General features: G+C 47.2%; 1 protein-coding gene across 1 annotated transcript in view; it reads right to left on the bottom strand.

Moving 5' to 3' along the window:
• PCNX2 (pecanex 2) overlaps positions 1–17,707 on the bottom strand; it is a 194,302-nt gene that overhangs the window by 108,212 nt on the left and 68,383 nt on the right. Inside the window, exons 16-19 of the mRNA XM_016195999.2 lie at positions 12,729–12,838; positions 11,605–11,701; positions 1,641–1,733; positions 556–706 (exon numbers count right to left, since the gene is read on the bottom strand). Of these exons, the coding sequence (XP_016051485.2) occupies positions 556–706; positions 1,641–1,733; positions 11,605–11,701; positions 12,729–12,838 (451 nt within the window). The remainder of the gene's footprint in view (positions 1–555; positions 707–1,640; positions 1,734–11,604; positions 11,702–12,728; positions 12,839–17,707) is intronic.

The following is a 17,707-nucleotide window of genomic DNA, read 5'->3' as shown; positions in this document are numbered from 1 at the left end:
TCGGCCGTCTGTGCAAACGCAGAGCCCCGGGGAGACCCAGCAGAGACGCCCCCAAGATTTCTTATCGGGCAGCTCTACACTGTCATGGTTACAGGCTGTTCCGTGATCTGGCCGGAGACGGGCCTGGGAAGCGCTGAGTTGGTCGAGTAGAGTCAGGGTCCAGGTGAGCAAAGCCAGTTACAATTTAACCTGAAGGTTAAAGTCAGTCTCTGCTGCATCCCCATCATTTTGTGGGGGACAAGAGGGAGTCAAGCGATGCTCCTGTCGGGCCCCCGTCAGCTGCAGCTGGAACAGCACACCCTTCAGGTCCTAATGCTATAAATTCATTTCTCCTCAGTGCTGGTAACCAATTACTACTCTTATAAAACTGGCCTCTAACTGACCCATCTCAGCTTTTCTGTCCGGGGACAGTCGGCACACACGCCCCCTGTGATGTAACACCTGCCCTGTACCGCGTCAAGCGCCCAGCTCCGGGGCGGGGGCACGCTCGCTGAAACGCACCCAGGTTAAAGCACGCTCGCTCTCCGCGCTTTCCACCAGGGGCAGGTTACTCACCTGTCACTTCCCGCTGCTGATACTCCCTGCTTTTAAGGACGGGGTGTGAGATCCACATCCACGGGTGGTGCTTGCGGAGCTGGGGCAGCAGGTAGTGGGTCACGAACCCCACGGCGCCGGCCAGGACGAACAGGACCACGCTGAGAAAGGGCTGCGGGGACAGAGGGCGTGTGTGGTGATGGGCTCGGCACAGGGGTGGGGCCACCCAGGAGTAACGAGGACACGGCGGGCCGCCCCCGTTTCCCCTCAAAGCACAGACACAGACTCAGGTCTGGTTTCAGGCCCCTGAACATTTCCTCGCATCACGAGACCATCTCAGTGCTGAGGACCCCCGAGAGCCACTGCGGTGGGTGAGGATCGGCCAGTGGAAGTCCAGAGGCCGAGGGGACTCTGCCCACCACTTTCCTTTTTTTCAAAGAGGCCAAGAATAGCAAAAATGGCTAATAGACTTTTCCTCATTGAAAGGATTCATAAATATGTAACATTAAAAAAATATATATGTCTTTATTGATTTCATAGAGAGGAAGGTAGAGGGAGAGAGAGATAGAAACATCCATGATGAGAGTCATTGACCGGCTGCCTCCTGCACGCCCCCGACTGGGGATTGAGCCTGCAACCGGGCATGTGCCCTGACCGGGAATCGAACAGCGATCGCCTGGATCCTAGGTCGATGCTCAACCGCTGAGCCACGCCGGCCGGGCTATAACATTTTTATAGAGTCAGCCACTGCCTGTAAGAACCTTAAGCCAGGAGTTCCATCTCGATTTCTCTGCTTTTGTTTTTCTACCTCATCTTTCTGGCTCTGGGGCCTCCGTGTCACTCACGCTGTGGTAACTGCCCCCCCGGCTGTGGCCTCAGCCTGTCCCGTTACTGCTGTCCTCGCGGTGGTGGAGTCCACACGGAGGCTGCTGCCCGGCATCAACACAACCCCCGATGGGGGAAGAGAAAGCGGGGAACCAAGAGCCAAACCTGCGATGGGGACCGAGCCGCAGCGGGCAGACTCCCCGCAGGCCACGGACACGCCCCTCGGCCTCCTCTGGCTCCGCCAAGCCCTCGTGGGGAGGGGACCGGGGAAGGATACGTACGCGCAGGGACAGGAACACAGTGCTGGCGCTCACTGCGAAGGACAGCACGGCAGCCACCGAGCACACGAGGAGGTCCGACTTTAGGATGTCCTTCTGTGAAGAGAAAACAGCCATGAAGTTCATGCTTCCTTGTTTCTCTCAGCAGCTCTGTCGCCAGGCGAATCGGGTGGCAGGACACTGACCCTGGACAGACTCCCTGTTCGGCCCATCGCTTACGTGATATAGTCCCAGGGGCGCGCGCTGGATGGACCCTCCACTGCTTCCTACTTGGGGAACATCAGGGAAACGGAGGCAAAGGGTGGAGAGGGAAATGGAAGGCTAGCCACGGAGAGAAGAGAGGCCTCCTGCACGCGACGAGACATAAACACAGTCGGACCCGAGACACCCAGGCCTGATGAAGGGCGGTCAGGGTCTAACAATCCGCACCTGGCCTCAGTGTAGCTTGTGCTTCCACAGGCAAAGCACAGGGGCCTGGGCACGCCACACAGAAGCTTCCTACACACTTCGTTATTTCTTTGGACCAGAACACATTTTACATTTTACAATGCCTGATTTCAGGCTTATTACAAAGCTACGCTAATCAGGTATCGATGGTATCGCCACAAAAGACGCATCTAAACAAAGGACCAAAAAGGGGTCCAGAGAGAGACCAACGCATGTATGGCCAACTGACTTTAAACAGAAGTGCCACGGTGAAAGGCCACCCTCGCCCTACATGAGGGAAAGGGTCATTTATTTAACAAATGTTGCTGGAACAATTAGATCGCCGCCCGCAAACCAAGAACAACTACAGAAAACATCTTTTTTAAAAATCCTAACCCGAGGACATTTTTTCCATTGCTTTTCAGAGTGGAAGGGGGGGAGAGAGAGAGAGGAACATTGATGTGAGAGAGACACATGGACTGGCTGCCTCCTGCACACACCCGACCGGGGCGGAGATCGAGCCTGCAACCGAGGTACATGCCCTTGGCTGGAATCGAACCCAGGACCCTTCTTTCCAAGGGCCGACACTCTAATCACTGAGCCAAACCAGCCAGGGCACAAAAAACACCTTGACACTTCACACCACATACAAAAATTAACTTAACGTGCATCGTAAACCTACCTTAAACTATCAAATTTCTCAAAGGAAACGTAAGAGGAAATCTTATTGACCTTGGGTTTGGCAAAGCTTTCTTAAAAAGGACACTAGAAGCTGGGGCTATAAAAGAAAAAAGTCACTGAATTGGACTTCATGAAAAACTAAAACATTTGCTGTTCAAAAGACGGTGCTATAGAATGAAAAGGCGAGTCAGGACTTGAAAAGGACAGATACAAAGAACTTTATGACTCAGTCAAAAAACAACCCCTACCCCATTCCCAGCTGTGCATGGGCAAAAGATCTGAACAGACTCTTTAAAAATACATATATATCATTATAAATTAAATGGTAATTACTGAGCTTTTCATTCTTGATGCTAATTAATGAAACTATAGACCACTCTTAATACTGGTGAAAGTAACATTGGCAAAATAAAAGGAAAATGGTTCCCTCTTTCCTTACCAACACCAAAAAGTAGATGTTATCTGCTCCGGAAATTTTATTCTTAAAAATATTATTTTTTCAAAAGAACCTTGAAAAACACCTGGACCTCAGACATGGCTGCTGTGTCCTGCGAAAGTGGCCTTTAACATCATAAAAAGGAGGTGATTTTGATTGGTTTTCTTGTTAAATAATTTTGGCTCACTTAAATGCATGTTATATACCTCTGTTTCTAAAAGATATAAACTACTTTGAAAGAAAACAAAGTTGGAGGACAATATCTGATTTCTAGGCTTATTCCAAAGCTACAATAATCAGGTATTGATAGTATTGGCTGAAACAGACATCGAGAACAATGGGGCAGAATAAGGGGTGTTTGCATGCATTTGGGGGGGGTTTCTTTAGCTTTCACTTTGTTACACAAAAGGGTAATTACTCTACTTCTCTCTTCCTTCACATGCTTGAAAACTAAAAAATCTATGATTCTATTGAATTACTTATTTGAAAAAGAGTTTTAGAATCTGTTCCATATTGATAAATGTCCTGTCTTAAAAATAAATCATATGACCTTAGATCATACAGAAATGAGAGTACGAAAGACCTAAGCAAAATGCAAATTTAGAAGGTCTAGCAATTTTTATTATTAATTAATGTTTCCATTACAGGACATGATAATAAGGCAGCTAGAACACAGAAGGGGAAAGATCATTCACAACCATGGCATCCTGACACTAACAACATTTGCATGTCTGTGTTTTCCTGGACATTATTTTTGCCTATGAATGCTGGAGGTTCTTGTTGTAGGCATGAGGTATATGGGTTTTTTATGCATATTTTATAAATGCCTATTCTTAGTGTGCATATAATTTCTACCTTTTTCAACAGTACTTTCTTTTGTAAGCACTCATATAATATATACATTATTTTACAGGCTAATAGTTGCTTAATGGCTGACTAATTTGCAATCTTGTGCCATCCACACATACACATGCACATACAAACAGTGCCACTGTGGACACACAAAACATTAATGTAGAGAATCAACTGAATGATCGACAGTCGGTGCAGACATCCCCGAGCGCGAGATGACGGCTGCCTGCCATTTGTTACCATGATGAATTAGGCACCATTCTCTTTACGCACCTAAATCTTTCTTCATATTGTGAAGTAATTCTCTAGAAAAACTGACAAATAGATTTACTACATCATGGGTTATGAATATTTTATAATCCTTGATAAATTATGCTTTTCCAAATGACTGTAATAATTTGCACAAATACAGTGTCTAAGGGATCTCACCTTGTCACAATTGGCAATATCAATAATTTATCCTGGACTAATTGAGTGGACCAAAAAAATGCCGGCTTATGTCAATTTGCATTTCTTTATTTCAAAAAGTATACATGTCATACATTTAGATACTAAATATTTGATTCCTAAATGAAATATATATAATAGTATAATTTGCTTATAGTTTTCAACGTTAAATTACATGAATTGTTGGTATAAGATATTTAGCTTTTGTCAAATTTGCAACAAATATTTTAATAAACTATTCAAATTTTGCCTTTTTTTACATATAGAAGTTAAAAATTTTTATGTACTCAAATCTGTATGTGTGTGTTGTGTTGTTTTTGTTTTTTAGATTCCAAGTCTGAAAAATCATTCCCTCTCTAGAATCTGAATATTTGATTTTATTCCGTACTCCGTTTTAGAGTTTCTTGCTCAAAATGTTGTCAACACTTAGTATTGTGAGAACTTTTAATTTTTTGTCAGTCTGGTGGGTGTGAAATGGTCACTCAGAGTGGCTTACTTTGGAGTTTAGTTTGAATGTACAGCAGTCCCCCTTATCCACTGGGGATACATCCCAACACATGCAGTGGATGCCTGAAAATGTGACTAGTACTGAACCGTATATACACTGTATTTTTTCCTATACATGCTTACTCGCTTAAAGACAGCACTTTAGGGCTCCTCTTTGGCATATCCGAATTCCCAGCACCACTGCTCTTTCACCTGGGGACCGTTATGAAGTAAAATAAGGGGACTTGAACACAAGCACTGAGGCACCACAACATCCCTCTGATAACCGAGATGGCTAACAAGTGACTAAATGAACAGGAAGAACGGTGCACATTTTAAAACTCATCAACTGTTTATTTCTAGAATTTTCCATTTAATATTTTTGGACCTCAGTTGACCAAGGGTTACTGAAACCACAGAAAACAAAATTGCAGATAAGGGGAGATTACTGTATATTAGTGTTTTAGGCCAGTTATATTTCCGCTTTTGTGAAATGCATGGACAAGCTGCTGGCCTATTTGTAATTGAGGGGTCTGCCTTTCTTATTGATCATGGGAATTTTATACTCGTCTCGACACTAGTGCTTGTCAACTATATATACTTTGATAATCGTTGCCCACTCTGTGGTTTGTTTTCTGTCTCTTTTTTGGTATTATTTGATAAATCAAAGGTCATAATTTTAATGAACTTGAATTTTTGTGTTATTTTTTAAAATTATTTTCTAGACTGCTATCATAAAGATAACTCCTTTTATTATGATTATAAGTGCTTTCAGGTTTTGTCATCACATATTTAGGTTTATAATCCAGCTGGAAGTGGCTTTTAAGAACAGTGTGACAGAGAGTCCTATTATAGCTTGCTACTTATAAAGAACTATTTTTTAATCATTTGTTTTCCCTTTGTACAGGGTGGAAGTTAGTGCTCCACTCCTACTCCTTTAGCGGGAACAGAAATCTTTACACTAGACATGGCGACATGCATACTTTCCTTACTGGTCTGAAGTGAATCAGCATCTCTATTTGTCCCGGACACTGCGGCACACTTTCCAGTCTTGGAGCCCATTTCTCTTCCCATTCAAACCTGGATGTTACTGTGGTCACATACTTTAATTCTCCCTTGCATTTTCTACAGCAGTAAACTCGTATTGTGATTTTACACATTGATTGCTTGTTTAGGTTGACCAATGTATCTGCCACCTTTTCTTCTTTCTTGCTAATTAGACCTTCCGCCTGAGATAACTATTGAAAGACACCCTTCAGAATTACATTTACTGAGGGTCTCTCAGCTTTGGTTTGTCTAAAATATTTTTATTGTGCCCCCATTCTGAAAAGGTATTTTACTGGACGTAGGTTCTAGCTTGGCAGTTACTTCCTTTACAGATCATTAAATATATCAAACTGTCTTCGGACTTCTACAATTCACTTGAATATAATCTATTCATTTTGTTTAACTGCTTAAAGATGGTCTTTGTCCTTAGTGCACTGCAGTCTCACTAGAGTCTGACCAGTGTGGATTATTTATTCTTTAACTTGCCTGTTTGTTACTCACTGGGAGTTCTAAATCTCTAGATCAGTGAATTTCATCAATTATGGTAAATTCTCAAATACCATGTCATCAAGTATTGAATATGCTCGTCTCCTTCACCTCTTTCATATTTCTTACTTTTTCTGTCTATGAGTGATGAAATCTGGATACTCTCGGTTCACTAATTATCTCTTCAGACATGTCTAATCTCCCGTGTGTGTGTGTGTGTGTGTGTGTGTGTGAGTTTTAAATACAATTGTTTCTTTTTTTGTTTGGTTTGGTTTGTTTAAAAGACCTATTTGGTTCTCTTTAAGACATGCTGGACAGTTTTAAACATATTCTACTGTCTATAAATTTTTAAGCCTTTTATTTTTGTAAACATAGTAAGGACAGTTGTTTTAAAATCTGTGTCTGATAGTTCCAGTATCTGAAGTACTTGCAGATCTGTTTCTGCTGGTTCCTTGTTTCCTGTATAGTTTTAAATGTTCTGTTTTAAGCTGCTCGCTCCCTTAGAAGCTGGCTTTGGGGGTGCTTGGAGGCCTAGGAGGAAGGAGCCCTCTACGGAGGATTCAGGTTTGTTTCTGCAGGAGGTGTTTCCAGCTAGCAGACACTTCAAACAACATCCATAAATCAAGGAGCTTTGTGCCATCTAGATAATGTAATTTAGACTGTAAATTCATGGGAGGCTACATTTTGGAATTATTTTCTTGTTTTGATGCTCCACACTGAGGCGAGTTTGCTTGTATCCCCTAACACCGAGGCGGATGGAGCTGATTTCTTCTGGTTTATCCCTCCCGAGGGTGGGCCTTTCAGTGCCCCAGCCTGGAGAGTAGATGGTCTAACACTGGACACCCCACTTTGGCAGGTCTGGGCTTTAGTTTCTCTTCCCTATAGTCTGAAAGCTGAAAACCAAGCTCAAGGTCCCTCGGGCAGATGCCCTTGAGTCAAAAAAAGCTTCCTGCTGGGCTTCCTCCTGGCTTCCCTGTTCACTCAAGTTTTAACCTGATAATTCCTTACTATTTTGTCAATTGTTTTGGTCACACTTAAGGACTTTTTTGTATTTTATTCAGAATTTTTAGTTTTAATCAGCAGTAAGTTTGGTTATAATAGCTTAGCCTGCCATAATATCAGAGACGGAAAGTCTCTCTTGATCTCCCTGTTTCTCTCTCACCTACACTGGTGTCTGGCGAGGGATTAGCATTAGCACACAAAACTCTTTTTTCCCTCCCACTGCTAAACAATCACCTCAGCACCACATACTAAACAATCAATTCCTGATTGTGACATTTAATTTTTACATAATAAATTCACATAAATAATTTGTCTCCTTTCTGTGTTTTACTGATTCACTAATCTCATTATCTGATCTTGGATGAGTCTTTTTTTTTTTTGATTACTCAGCCTTTATAATATACTACTAAATCTCAAAGTGCTAAATTCCTCTTTCTTAGACTTCTTTTTCAGATTTTTAAAGCTATTAACTACTTTTCTTTTTCTTACATTGATCTTAGAGCGAGGAAGGGCAGGAGGGAAGGGAGGAGAGACAGAGAAAAACATTGATGTAAGAGAAGCACCAATGCCATTGGCTGTTTGCCCCCCTCATGTTCCCTGAGCAGGAATCAAACCTGCCACCTCTTGGTGCACTGATGACTCCAGCCAACGGAGTCACACCAACCAGGGCGAACGGCTATCCTTTTAAATGAACCTTGGAATCATTTCTCCAAGTTAAAAATAAAATTTCTTTGTAACTATTTTGAACTCTATTAAACCTATAAATTTATTAGAAAGAAATGACATTTAATAAATCTCAGCCTTCCTAGCCCAAATCAGGTTATATCTACCACCACTTATTCTTAACTTCATTTACATTTTAATAGACTGCTGTAGTTTTATTTCTGACAGTACTTGTTAAAATCATTCCTATTATCAGTTCATATATTTTGTTGCTATTGTCAATTGGATCATGTTTTCTAAGGTTATTTTTGATGTGCTAGAATGTTCTTGCTTTTCTAAATTTTCCCTTCTCCGGTGGTATTTATGAATTCTCTTATTAATCATGGTTGATTTTAACAAGCTTTTCCGTGCATTCTATTTGAATACAATAATGTAATTTACATTTGTTTCTCTTTCTGGACTATGCTACCTGAACTTCTAAAGCATACTCAGCAATATTGGTATTTTGTTCCCTGTTTTGATGGTGAGTCATGGGTGTTTAAAGACTATATTAGCTCTTAGTATATTAAGCGTTTTGAAGCCAGCATGGTATTTTATGTAGCACTTTTTGCTCCAACCCTGAAAAGAAGTCCTAGCAGCCAGGAGATTTAGACAGCAGGGGGTAGGGGGTAGGCGAACAAAATATAGATAACAAACAATGGTTTACAAGAAGCTGTCTGAATGGTAAAAAAAAAAAAAGCTATCTGAATTGTAAAAAAAATAAAATTAAAATTAAATAAATAAAATAAAATAAAATAAAATAATTAGACAGTTTTGTTTATTTTTTGTTTCCAGGAACTGAGAAAAGAGACACAATGAAAGTCACAAATCTAAACGTGAGGAAGAGGGTTGAAAATGATGATGACGCTGAGTGAGGGCAGAGCCCGAAGGCCGTGCTGCTGAGGCAGGTGGGAAAGACCAGCCTGGCAAACACCAGTGGGAAGTTTTGTTTTTATTAACTACTGAATTCTGGTGGTGAGCTTTGTGTGCATAACTTACGTTGCTCATACAGAAATGGATCCGCTCTAGGCATCTGTTTCTAGATCAATGTCCCTTAAAACACAGTCTGTGGGTCACCTGAACAGAACTGACCGGGTGGCAGCAACTATGCAGATCCCCAGGCCCGGTCACAGGCCCCAGGAATCAGAACAGGAGGAAGGGATGGACAGTCAATCTAATGGGGCTCCCTGGGGGCTTCTCAGAGCGAGAAACAGAGAGAGAGAGAGAGAAAGACACAGAGAAAAGCAGAGACAAGGAGGAAATGCTAGGCTCACACTGGGGCACTGAATAGGTATTGTGCATCAGACTGTAAAAGCTGAATTTGAGTCCCATTAAAATATTATAATTGGAGCAGAAGACTTTCCAGAGACGTGAACACACATCATATTAAACCTCCTACAAGGAGGGGCCCTATCTTGTAGGGAGCATTTCAAAGTGTGTGAAAACCAAGTAGGCAACACCCACCCCAGCTCATCTAATTATACTAATGAAATGCTATCAGCTCCGCCAGGCAAGCGCCTCCTCGCATTTCATTGTAATTCATACACTATTGTTACTACAATAAAGCAGGGAGCACCTCATCAGTCATGAAATTGAGGAGCATTTCAGGGAAATGGTTTTTCTCAGGTGTCCACAGGAGCTCTCTGGGGTAGATGTGGGGCCTCTGTAGCTTTCACAGAAACTGATCTGGGAACGCCAGTGTCATCTTGTCCCCGAAAGTCTCCCCAGTGCGATGTCTGAATGTCCAATGTCCTTTATCAGCTGCCATCACATCAGCCACAGCTGCTTTACTTTTTCCCCTTTTAAACATGTCCCTGCTTTTAAATTTAATGAACCACACCCTTATTCTCAGCAAGTGATTTCTGTTTTGATTCCATTGCGATGACAAGCCCCAATGCTTTAGCTTGGATTGCGACCACACTCAAAGGCACAGGGGCTGCGATGAATTTTTTAACATATTATCACATTGGCTAGGAGTCCTCCACATCGCCTTGAAATGGTGGGTAGCAATTTAACTCATTTAAGTTCAGGGGAATGTACTGAGCGCCTACTCCGCTGTGGAGACCAAGACAAGGAAACATGGCTCCTGCTGGAGGACCCTGCAACCAATAACTGCCTTTCCTTTCATCTGTCACTCCTACAAAACACAGGGAAAGCATGGCCCAAAGACAACACGCTGCTCCAAGGTCAGCACTCAAATAAAAGGGAGAAGAAATAACCAATGAGCATTGCTTTTCAAAGTATTAATGTTTGGAAATTGATGGTACCCCTGCTCCAAGGATGTTTCAAACGGCCCCCATGCCACGTTCCTGGTGAACAAAGATACAGCATCGTCTTTTCACTCTTTGGGCTCCCTCTTCCTTCCTTCCTACCTCCATCCCTCCTCTCCCCTTAAGTGCTCCAACCAGTATGGTCACACCCATCTCCAATATCGCAGACATAGGTCTAGAGCCCAAGGGCTCCTCACAAGGGCTGTGCAGAAGTCAAACTTGAACCAAAAGACCCTGGAAGGAGTGTTCTGTGCTCAGCAGGAGGCTGAGGCAAGCAGATGTGAGAGGATTGTGTGGAGTGAGAAGAGGTGGAGAGGACCATGTGGAGTGAGAAGAGGTGGAGAGGACCGTGTGGGGGGTGAGAAGAGGTGAAGAGGACCACGTGTGGGGGACAGGTGGAGAGGACCACGTGCGGTGAGAAAAGGTGGAGAGGACCATGTGGGGTGAGAACAGGTGGAGAGGACCATGTGCGGTGAGAAAAGGTGGAGAGGACCATGTGGGGCGAGAAGAGGTGGAGAAGACCATGTGGGGTGAGAAAAGGTGGAGAGGACCATGTGCGGTGAGAAAAGGTGAAGAGGACTGTGTGTGGGGGGCAGGTGTGGAGACGACCATGTGCAGTGAGAAAAGGTGGAGAGGACCGTGTGGGGTGAGAAGAGGTGGAGAGGACTGTGTGGGGTGAGAAGAGGTGGAGAGGACCGTGTGGGGTGAGAAAAGGTGGAGAGGACCGTGAGGGGGGTGAGAAGAGGTGGAAAGGACCGTGTGGGGGCCACATCAGGAATGCAGTTTGGCTGAATGTTTATTCGAGAAGCTTCTGTTTGTGCACGGCCTGCCTGCTGCTCGGTGCCCTCAGTGGGCAGAAATGACTGGAACACCCAGGTGAACTGCCACCACCGAGGACCTGCTGAGTGACTGTGGCCTGTGTACAGTACTCGCCCTCAAGAGGCTCTAAAAGGTCCACACCTGGCAGATGGCTCCATGGTCACCTACCAGGTTTAGGCCAAGGCAGGTCACCTCTTTCTTCTGGTCACTCTCAAGCACGGCCAGCTAGAGCCCCACCGAGAACCCGGGTTTGTGACAAGTTCCGCCCCGTCAAGCGATGCCCCTGTTGTGTTATGCAACACAAATATCTCACCACGGAATCTTTCATCTTCTCGGGGAGAGGGTCTGTGGCCAGCTCCTCCAGGTTTTGATGTAAAAACTTAGGTAACCATCTGCATTGAATGAAGGACCTGAAAAGGGAAAACACAGGTTTTACTTTTTGAAATATGTGCCTATGACAGTGTTTGAGGTAAAGGACCTTGCCTTAGGTCTCACACTCATGACGAAACGAGGCTCCCTCCCTCATAAAAAAGGGAAAACGTGTGTGTCCAAGTGACAGCAAAGGGGGTGTTTGATTTTCAAGCTCTGTCCTAGTTAAGCAGGAGGAACGGTGCCCCGGCTGTCAGCAGCTAAGAGCAGGTGACTCCCTACTTCTACCAGCCCCGCAGGCTCCAGACTCATGAAAAACAGCAACGAAACTCAACACTCCCGTGAAGGGTCCGACGAGCAATCATGCACCGCAGCACTTTCCCCCATTTCCCAGGCCTTCCGTTTTGCTGCACCTGGTAGCCTAAAATGGGGCTTCCGTGGCCCCAGGCATCTTACTCAGTTGTCCCCAGGCTTGGGCAAATGACCTGATTGACACCTGCTGGCGACTGACTTACTGACACATGAAACTCGGGCATCGCATGAAGGCTTTTCAGTCCCAAAGTGCATATTCGTCAAAGATTTAAAAATTCGATTGGGGAAGGTCAGAAAGTATGTTTTCAAGTGACTGAGGACGACTACTGAGACCTTGGTGCACAGCTCACCTGAAACCCCGAGGGCGCTGCAGTATTTGAAACAAAAAGCAAAAGAACCTTTCCTCTCAGAGGTGCCGCCTGTCTCCCCAGCGTGACCCCCGGAATAAGGGCAAAGGTGCCACTTAGGGGACACAGAGGGCCCTCGCTGAGCCTGGCGCTTCTCGGACACCGGCCCACGGGAAAGGCCAGAGGCAGAGCCTGGGCGGCAGCCCTCCAGGTCCCCGCATCTGTCCCGCATCATGCACTTTGCTCCTGAGCACAGAGGACTGAAAGGATCGCTGGCAGCTCAGGGGTTTCTGGTCAACCCGCACTTCTCCCTCGCCCAGGGGCCAGCGGGGGTGTCAGAGCTGTGCGTGCCACAGCGCAGGTGTGCCACTCGCTGACGTGCGTGTCACCGCCGGGCCGCGTTACTCACAGGAGCACAGACGGGTCGCTGCTCTGCCTGCTCAGGTGGTAGGAGAGTGAAACCAGGAGGCCGCAGAAGGCTGAAAACAGCGCGGGGATGTGCTGCGTGCTCCACGGCTCCTGAGGAGACAGCGGGCAGCGGGTCACTGCGCGCGGGGCGCGGGGCAGCGGGTCCCCCTGTGAAACGCTCGGGCGCGTGCGTCCTCAGGCCCAGCTCCCGAATCCGCTGTGACACTTCACCCTGGCTTAAGAACTGTATCTGAATATCAGCCTTTCCGTCAGCGGAGCCCTGATGGCCTCTGGAAGCTGAACCTGGTCCAGGACATGAACACTTCTCTCCGGGCTTGATCCCTACCTCACCGCACGTGGTCTTTGAGAAGCAGGAGCTGTTAAGTGTGCTCAGAATCAAATGCACAAATGAGTGGGTCAAGTGTGCCCACGTTGTATTTGTGACTACGATGTGCTGGAAGAGCCAGCGTCACCCTGGGCGGAGAGCGGCTTCATTTCCACCAGCCTCGCTGAGTTGGAAATTAAAATGCGTCTCCTTTCTCCCCCACAGGAGGGTCTAGGGTCCCGAGAGCAGCATCTGGAAGGCCACTGAGGCCACCGAGCCTGTAGCTAGAGAGCCGGGGGAGTCTGGCCCCAGATGCACCCTGCTGCCACCAGCCCTGCCGAGGGACGCCCGGGAGCCTGTGACCAGCTCCCTCGCGGGGCCGTGGGGTGGTCCTCACACGTCGCTGATAGCCTGTCACTACCCCTCCCTTCTGTCCCTTCCTTTCCTTGTATCCCACTGGGAGGGTTCCCACTGCCTTCGCCCAGGGCTGCTAACTGCTTCAGAGGCAACATGCCCAGCCCATGTCCACCCCCCACCCCGCTCCACAGCCCCGGGAGGGTCCTCCACGCAACCAGAGTGGCCCTGCTCTCGGCAACGGCGAATCACTCACATTACCGCCCTCCGCTCGCACTTTCCCTGACTCCTCGCTGACTACCTAATAAAACCTACTCCACAGGAAGCTGCCTAAGCTCACCAGCACCCGGCCCTCGCCCAGCGCCAGCCCCGTTACTCACTCAGGATATGCACAGCCACAAAACCACGAAGACACCTTGCTTTCTGTCCCCCCGCCTTCGCCAACAGGGTTTCCTCTGCACAGAGGGCTCTTCTACTCGTCCTATCTACTCCACTCTGCCTGGTGAACTCCTACCCACGCTGCAACGACCAGTGTAAGAAACCCACCTACCTGGTACTATCTCCCTGACTTCCCAGGAAGACTTACTGGCCCCTGCTATGTGCCAGGCACCAAGGAGCGCACCTGTGAGGGAGGCAGACCCGGGGTCTTGGGAGAGGAAGAGCACGGGAGAAACTGACAAGTGACGTGAGAGTGAGGGGCTCGGGGCCAGGCACCCTCAGGGCAGGAAGCAGAGGCTCAAGTGAGTCAAGAGAGTGGCTTTTAAGTGGAGCCCCGCATGGAAGACACGCAGGAGAGCAGGGTTGCTCCCCTGCAGGGCTCTGGAAAGGGCAAGCTCGGGTCAGTGCTTGTGGCAGGATGGAGCTGACCCTCACCCTTCACGAACACCCCTTCACCCCTGCTCTGCCACCACCCAGGGCTGGCTTCTCTCCTTTCATTTCATACTTGGCTGGTGTAAGATAAAATATGAGAAAAGAGAAAAACCTGCTAAATCCTATTTCCTTCCATTGACTCCTCTGTGCTTGCCTAAGCTGAGTATTTAATTCAGAATTTGTGAAGCCCATAAACATGCAAGCGGCTGGGAAAAACCACTATGAGGATTTAGTAGCCTCGACCCTGGAAATAATTGTCGCTGCATGACATGGAGAAAAGGTCAGGGACCAAGCGTTGGCAGGAGCTGACTCCTGGCTCATCGTTCCTGGAATGAGCGATTCTGTGGAAGGCGCTTCACTGCTCAGTGGCTCGGCTTCCCCTTCCATAGAAAGGTGACAATGACCTTCTTGAAGAATCGCCTTAATGACTTAACAAGACTTGAAACAGCCCTGTACACTGCAGAGCAGTATGTCAGTGTTAGTTTTCATTAGCTGAAAAAGAGAAAGTACCCTTGATGGATGGTCTTCACACACAGTAAAATGAAGCCAGACTAAATATATTTAAATAATTGCTTACTTACTCTTATTTGCCCACTACCCCTCCCCTAATTCTCCTCTCATCTACTCTCTACCTAAGTAAATCTCTTTAATGCAAATACAAGTGCACAGCTAACCTCACGGTCCTGAGGGACTACCCTGCTTATCTAGAAAAAGGAACAGGAGGTAAGAATATCCAGTCAGCACGTGGAGTTAGAGTGAGTGACGCCGTCCAGCATTCATCTCCGCCTGCGATGACATGTCTGCATGAGCGACTGTTTGATTAACACCTGACCCTCCGGGGTGGAGCCCACGGACAGCAGGGACTCGTCTGTATTACCCAGTGGACGTGAGCAGCTCCTGGAGGCAGGGCCCTGACAGGCGTTTAATCAATATGTGCAGAACCAGTGCACAGGATCTGAGTGACTGTCCCTTACTTTACAGGGCACCCGAAGAGGGGTGTCAGCACGGGTCACTGTGTTTAGGTGTCCGCGAGCACACAGAAGGCGGGTCCACCCCAGGGCAGGGCAGGAGTTAGAAGCGTGGCTCTGGCCTAGGACTGGAGGCTGGAAGTCCAAGTTAAGGTGCCAGCAGAGTGGGTGTCTGGGGAGACCCAGCTTTCTGGTGCATCGGTGGCTGTCTTTTCAGTGTCCTCACATCCTCACGCGGCGGAAGGGGCAAGAACACGAACCCCAATCACGTGGGCTCCATTCTCTCACCTGATCACTGCCCAAAGGCCGCACCTCCTAATGCCATCACCTCTGCAGTTAGGAGGTCCACATATGAACGGGAGGGGGGCAAACACTCAGACCACAGCAGACAGCTGAGGGGACTAAGGATTGCCGTGAATTCACATTTCCTGAAAGAATCAGAATCGACTTCAAGAATGGTCCCTCGCTAAGAGGAAGGGGGAGCATGATTTTTCTAGATTCTTTATATTCTTTTGTTTCTGCGCCAGACAGAAAGGGTACAGGAAATCTTTAGCAATCGTGACTCTGAGCTTGCCGAGGAGTGTTATTACCCCAAGCTGCACAAAATGAACGGACGGATCTTGTCGGGGTCATTCTCATTTATTATTTAAGTGTTCATCTTTCCACATGCGACTCCGCTTCAGCAGAGCCAGTAGCCTCAGGGTAAACTGTCAGCCGAGAATGAAAGCGGGGTGGCGGGGAGGCAGGACAGAAGGCGCGCACATACCCTCAGCAACGCGAAAGCAAAGAGAAGCTAGAATGACACACCCGTCCCTCCAGGAAGAAGGGTGGGCCAAGGGCGGCCGTCCACACTCCAGGCACGGTCTGCTCGCTTCCCAGCCTCACCTCCCACCTCCACATAACTGCCTCAGAAATAACGCGCTGACCAGAGCTTTGACCACCTGGATTTCCCAGCTTGTCTACTGGAAACACCCTCAAGCTCAAACCATTTTTTTTTTTTTTAACAAATACAGTTATTTATGTAGAAAATAGGAGGCAATTCCTCAAGGAAGCAAGCATGGGAAAGACTTCTTGGAATCAATGAGTTGTTCTTTCACATGCCAAGTGATGACTTTGCAAAACCACGTCATTTTCAGGAAAGATTTTAGATTTGAAAGAAATCTCATGGCTGAGTTCGCCTAATCCTTTCAAATTACTGATCGAGCAAGAAGACGGGGGGAGTGGAGGAGACTCAAGACGGTGGGACAGGACCCAGCCCGCAGTTCGTGCTCCGTGCACTCCAGGACCCTAAACGTGTGTGTGCAGCTAACTGTGCCAAATATGCGGACATCTCGCACCTTCCAGGCAGTGAGTTGGTATGTTTCGGATAATCACTGTAAATCAGAAGTTTCCAGCCTAACAGGCCATTTCGTTCAACTGTTCATCTCCGGGTGAACAGTGTTAGACACCTGTCCAGGTAACTGCCTGCCTCGGTGTCCGATGTAACGCGAGGCAGAGATCAGCCCAGAGGGAGCAGTGCGCCGGGAGGAGCCCAGGGGCGGCCTCGTGGAGGGGCCAGTAAGGAGTGGGGCTGCCAAGGTGACCGGGAGCGAACGTGGGGAGCCACCCAAGTCTCCGAAGGGCGAGATGCTTCAAGGCTGCGCGAACCCGCCCTCGGCCACGGGCCCGGTCCTGCTGCGGACGGGCACGGCTGTGTGCCATTTTACCAGTGCAGCTCTTAAAGAGCTGTGACGTTTATAGGGAGAGGTAAGAGTGGGAAATAGGCTTGGAAAAAATACACTGACGGGAAATGACCTGTACGGTTGGATCACCTCACAACTTTCTGCTCTGGGAAGGGAGGCAGCTGGGTGCCGTCCCCTCTGAAGATCAAACAGAAGAAAAGATGCTTCAGCATCCACAGTGGAATCGGCATGCAATTCAGGGAAGAACTTACCGACATTAATGATTTAATAAGTTACAACTCGGAAAACATGAGCATTTCCTTTTCCCAAATCATTTTAAAACCTAGATATTTCCCTTAGGGAGTTAAGGCATAAGCTTGCTGGGGAAGGAAGGAAGAGAAGCTTGCGGAGAGCTCCTCTTGGCTTTTATTGCATATTGCAGTTTGAACAGCTCCACAACTCACCCCCACACACAACTCAGGAAACAAATCGAGTCCAAGAAGGCGCTACTCATGATTATTTCACAGAATTAAGACTTGGGGTGGGGGAACCCCATTTTATTCCTTTCTCCTTCCTCTCAGGGTCACTCTCTGGGCTGTTCAGTTGGGCATCTGCCTCCAGGGCCGCCCTGCACAGTGCGAAACCATGAAAGAGCAACACTGAGACGCTGGGGCTAAGGCGTCGGGAGCACCGAGAGGCCAAGCTTCTAAAGGAGCCAGAGATACGGGAAGAAAAAATTGCATCTGAGGATGCTTTCGTTTGAATTTTCACTTGGAGGTAGAGTAGGAAATACTGGCATTTG

The sequence above is a fragment of the Miniopterus natalensis genome, chromosome 21 (genome assembly GCF_054644295.1).
Source record: "Miniopterus natalensis isolate mMinNat1 chromosome 21, mMinNat1.hap1, whole genome shotgun sequence".
Classification (NCBI taxonomy): domain Eukaryota; kingdom Metazoa; phylum Chordata; class Mammalia; order Chiroptera; family Miniopteridae; genus Miniopterus; species Miniopterus natalensis.
Note: the sequence above shows the minus strand (reverse complement) of the source record. Positions and strands in the feature narration are given on the sequence as shown.